The sequence below is a fragment of the Mizuhopecten yessoensis genome, unplaced genomic scaffold, assembly GCF_002113885.1.
Source record: "Mizuhopecten yessoensis strain PY_sf001 unplaced genomic scaffold, ASM211388v2 hete_36169216, whole genome shotgun sequence".
NCBI classification, from domain to species: Eukaryota; Metazoa; Mollusca; class Bivalvia; order Pectinida; family Pectinidae; genus Mizuhopecten; species Mizuhopecten yessoensis.
In genome coordinates this window covers 1-4,790 of record NW_018485316.1, presented here as the reverse complement: position 1 = coordinate 4,790, position 4,790 = coordinate 1, and the positions used below count along the sequence as shown (strand labels likewise).

The following is a 4,790-nucleotide window of genomic DNA, read 5'->3' as shown; positions in this document are numbered from 1 at the left end:
GGCTAGGTGTGACAGGCCCTTTATATGACTGAAGCTGATGACTGAGAGGACACTGAAACATACCATGACATGGTCAGTTTCCTGTAACTTTTCCAGCAGTTCTACCGTGGTCTCTGCTATATTAAAATCTGCAGCAATTTCTAGGTCCTGTAACATATGAAACAAAATACTTACTGTCAAGATGTTTTAAGCACCAATGTGAAAAGAAACATTCATACATTAGAATATATAAGTAATGAAAACTCACAGACCTAAAGAGTACTTATCTACAGTAAAACATGTTAATAATGAACCTTTGGGGACATAAACCTCTGGCATTTTGGTGAAATAGTCTTAACAAACTTGAATTGTAACCAAAATCCAGTATGGCCACCTGGCAGCCAGAATTGAACTTAAAGAGAAATAGCAATGTCAAAATCCAAGATGGCTACCTTAAAGCCATCTTGATCTTGTGTTCAGTCACAAATAAAACATACAAAGCTTAAGACCAAAGAAGAACTTAACTATGATAAAAAGAATTGTTAAAGAATGGATGGCAGCCTAAAATTAGAAGTAGTTCTCTGTTGTGAAATATGTTTACAACAAAACCTACCTAGGGAATCGAAGAAGTAAGTTGGCTAAAGTGAACATTGTTAACGAACCCTAGGGGAGGCAAAAATTAAGACTGCAAATTGACATCATTTGTGAAAGATTTTAAAGTTCATGAAAGATTTTGAACAGGTAACATAAACACATATATCAATATTTATAAGAACAGGTATAATTAATCATATATCCAGACTAAGAAGTTAATTTTGAACTGTATTTGTAAATTTTAACTTTATTCTGTTTAGCTCATTTGACATGGTACAGATAAACTAAAATTCAACATTATGTTATTTTAGGATTAATGTGAAACAGACATCCAAAATATTTTCTGACCTACCTTACGTAATGTTTTGGCAAACCCTAGTGCTTTTGATGCTCTCTCTCTTGCTTCATTGAACAAACTTTTGCATTTTCTGGATGTTTTCTGGAATGAATGCCTAAAACAAGCAAAAACGACAATACAAAACACTGAATTGGAATGACGATACATATCGTATAATTTACCTGAAAGTTAAGAATTCCAATTCCAATATATTTTCTTATCTCAAATACTACACACCGAATCATACATCAGTTTTTACCCAAAATGAAACTTATTCAAAGTTAATGTCTGAGCTAAAGTTCTTCAGAACCATAACCTTTTGTACATCATCTGTATCTAAAATACTTCAAAACATACTAGTTTAGGGACCGGAAAAGGATCACCAACCAATGATTTTATTCTGTAACTGAAAATTCTGATGGTGAAATTCAAATAATACGTCATGGAAAAAATAAGAACTGTGGACATGTTTAAAGGTTTTAAAGTATTTTTGAAAAAAATTGATATAATTTTGGTTCTACATAGCTCTTAGTTCCTGGCAGACAAAGAAATAAGGTCAGCAGACAAACCTGAGCTCTAATATGTGCGACTTTTCTTTTTCCTCCCTTTCTTTGTCTTCCTCATTCCTCTCATTGTCACTTCCTGTAGCACCATCATATTCATTGTCTCCGTCTTCATCATCGTCATCATCATCATCATCATCATCATCTAGAACTGTCCAATCGTACAATGATGTACTGAAATCGTCAATGCCAGAGTCCAGGAAATCGGCAATAGAATACAGTAGACTGCTTGCCAATGAGCTGTAAAAATCACAACCAGACACATACTTACAGTTTTCACAAAGAGTACTTTTTTATAACATATACCATTGAATTTTGGAGTTGCTGTACAGCTACATCAATGCTTATTGCTAGACTGCAGACTTTTATCTGTGAGAGGAAATGTTAAAAAGAGCATGGTGTTTTAAAAGCAAGGGTTACATAGGGCTGAGTTTACAGATCATGTTTTTCCTCCATAACATTTTTCATATTACAAAATTTAATGATAGTGATAAAACTTAGTGTCTATTATGGTTTAATAGTGTTGATCTTCTCTAAGCAAGAGATATGAAAATACATTCAAATTTTCAGAAAACCTAGGAAATCAACATTTGAACAACTTGACTACGTTTTCTTTGAAAACCAATTTTCCTGTTAATCTATGACTAATTTACCCAAACAATCCCTTCAGTTACCTGAATCGTTTGCCAGCCTCAGCCTCTCCTCCTCTGACATGGGGACAGATCTGTTTTGTGAAACTCCACTCCTGTTCCAGAACATTTTTGAGACTTCTGGAAGCCTCAGGCAAGTTTTGCAGGGTTATCAACCAGTTCTGGATGTATGTGAAGTAGATCTGAAAGAAAATTCCAATTAAGTAATGACATTTGCATATTTCTAAGACTGCAAAAATACATGATTACTTGGTGAGCTAAAAAGGCCTTGAAAAATGTTAGTAAAACAGCATATCACTACTTCAAGCAAACATTTTTTCTTTTTCTTTTTCTTTAAATCAATACTGCCTTTTGTCCTCAGCTTGCTCTTGCAAGGTGCTTCTACATTAATATATACATGTGAAAACTTCCAAAATAGATCATGACATTCAAATGTATCTTTAAAACTTATTGAGGAGTTGGAATTTCACAAAACTTGACAAGGTTTATCCTTAAATACCCTGATGAACCACTGTATTATTGTAGCCACATTCATGTTTAAGTACAGACAGAAGGTGGTGTCACAAAAACTCCATCTTAAGTCATCACCATACAACCTTGACCTTTGATTATAAGCCTCTGTTGCTTTCACTCCTTTTTTATGTTTCTGTTAGTACATGAAGCAAGTACTGTAATACAATAATTATTACTGTAAAGGAAATTAATCAGTACTAATAGACTTAAACTGATGCTCTTACTTCCAGCATCTTCCTCATGTCGTCATCAAATTGTTCCAGGTCAGGAAAGTTTTCCTCTTCCTCTGCAAACTCCTCATCAGATCTCACTGAGGCCACCATTTGTTGGTAGTACTGCTTTACTATGACCGCACCCCGCAACACATCCTTACACTCACGAAGCAGCTGTAGTAGACACACAAAAAAGTCTGAATATTCATGAGAAATAGTTTGTCCAGGCTTTCAAAATATTTCAAAATCAAATGTTTTCAACTGCGCTATTTTTATGCAGTATTATTTTTCACTTCAAAGCAAATTTTTGTTTCTACTGGGCGTACTGGCTGCTTTGAACCTTGGAGCTTTACTTTTTATCCAACACTGTAAATTTCAAAGCATCAAATCAAATTGTGCATTCAAAGCTGTCCACAGGCATATTATATACATGTATTACCAACATTTTCAACATAAATATCATCTTCATTTTGGTTATTACAAATTGCTTCCATATCTATGTACATTTCCTACATCAATTTAAACTGATGTTTACGTACAGGGCGAATACTGAGGAATGACGGTTCCCCTTTGGGTCTCTGTTCCAGCCTCAGCCTCAGGGCTTCATGGATAACTTCCAGGAACACATTGAGGAGAAAGAGGTAGCTAGGTCGGAATGAAGGCAGGCCCATCTCTATAAAGTGAGCCACCAAGGGCTCCTGGTCAGTCTGGCTTGTACTCCTGTGGTACGTTACTGTTGTCGGGGATGTCAGCTCTGATGGCAACAGGTCAAGCCCTGGTGAGGAGGACAGGTGGGATTTCTCTTCAACTGGTGACTGCAATATTTATGTATTAATTATAATCATATATGTAATGTCCAAGTTAAACATGATCCACAATTGCAAATGCTAAATATATGAGTATACCAAATATATATGATCATGAGTGAAAAAATAGCCCTTATAACTAAGCAATAGATAAAACTAACAATAATTTATGGAAACATATCGAAATTATTGGAAATAAACTGTAAATTGTTAATTACAATTGAATTAAATGATTTCAACAATGTAACCAATGCAGATAAATGGCACATACTACAGATATATACTGAGGGGCTATATAGCTAACTACATAATTACTGTCCTGTCGTCGTTGCAGATAACATTATCACCGGACAATGAATTTACAAAAAGCCTAGAAAAAGATCTGAAACAAATGGTTAGATCCGTTACCAGTATTATTGTCTACTGGTGTAATTTTGCTGGTGGCATAGTGCTTACAACTGCCAGTTTGGATTAGTGAGACTTTATTAAATAGTTATGTGAATCAGAAAACAGCAAACAAAACCTGGATTTAAATTACGTTTTTTTTAACTGTAAAAATAAACAGAAAATTATCACTACATGACATTGACAGATAATTATAAGATGAATTAAAATTATTAAAAAAGGGAATTTAAAAATAAGAGCTTGTTTTATTTCGTAGCAAATATTTACTTTTATTCAATTTGGTGAAATCTATGCAATCTCAAGTTTTAATAGGCTTCCATTCTCATTGTCTGGTGAACATCAGGAGTTATTCATTTTCACTCACAGTGTACAGCATTATTAATCATGGGTGTTAAGTTTTGCACTGAATATTAGCCAATATATAAGGTAACAATAATGTGATTGAAAAGCTCTTTAATAGTAAATTTAAAGAAACTTAAACTTACTTTACTGTTGATGTCTGATACATTTAGTCCTTTTGGTTTCTCTAATGCCTCCTTAGCCCTCTGTAAAGTCCTATCTAAGAGCTTACGGAATCGTATAAGCATTTTGTTCATTCCCATTCTCCGCAATGTCTTGTCTACATATTTCCTATATGCACAGCTAGTAACCACAGTCATTTCATCCAGACTGGTTTCACTCGAAATGTGAGAGAGACTGGTGGATGGGGTCCAGTATCGTATCGTGGAAGG

At 34.4% G+C, this 4,790-nt stretch overlaps 1 protein-coding gene across 1 annotated transcript; it reads right to left on the bottom strand.

Moving 5' to 3' along the window:
* Positions 1–63: 63 nt before the first annotated feature.
* On the bottom strand, positions 64–4,782 carry LOC110444754 (mitogen-activated protein kinase kinase kinase 4-like; the record flags this gene model as incomplete). Its single annotated transcript, XM_021489114.1, has 7 exons — positions 4,545–4,782; positions 3,388–3,663; positions 2,861–3,022; positions 2,148–2,305; positions 1,480–1,713; positions 926–1,025; positions 64–147 (listed from the first exon to the last, which is right to left on the bottom strand). Coding segments are annotated over exons 1-7 (1,188 nt in total), but the record flags the coding sequence as incomplete, so codon positions are not given.
* Between the last annotated feature and the right edge of the window lie 8 nt (positions 4,783–4,790).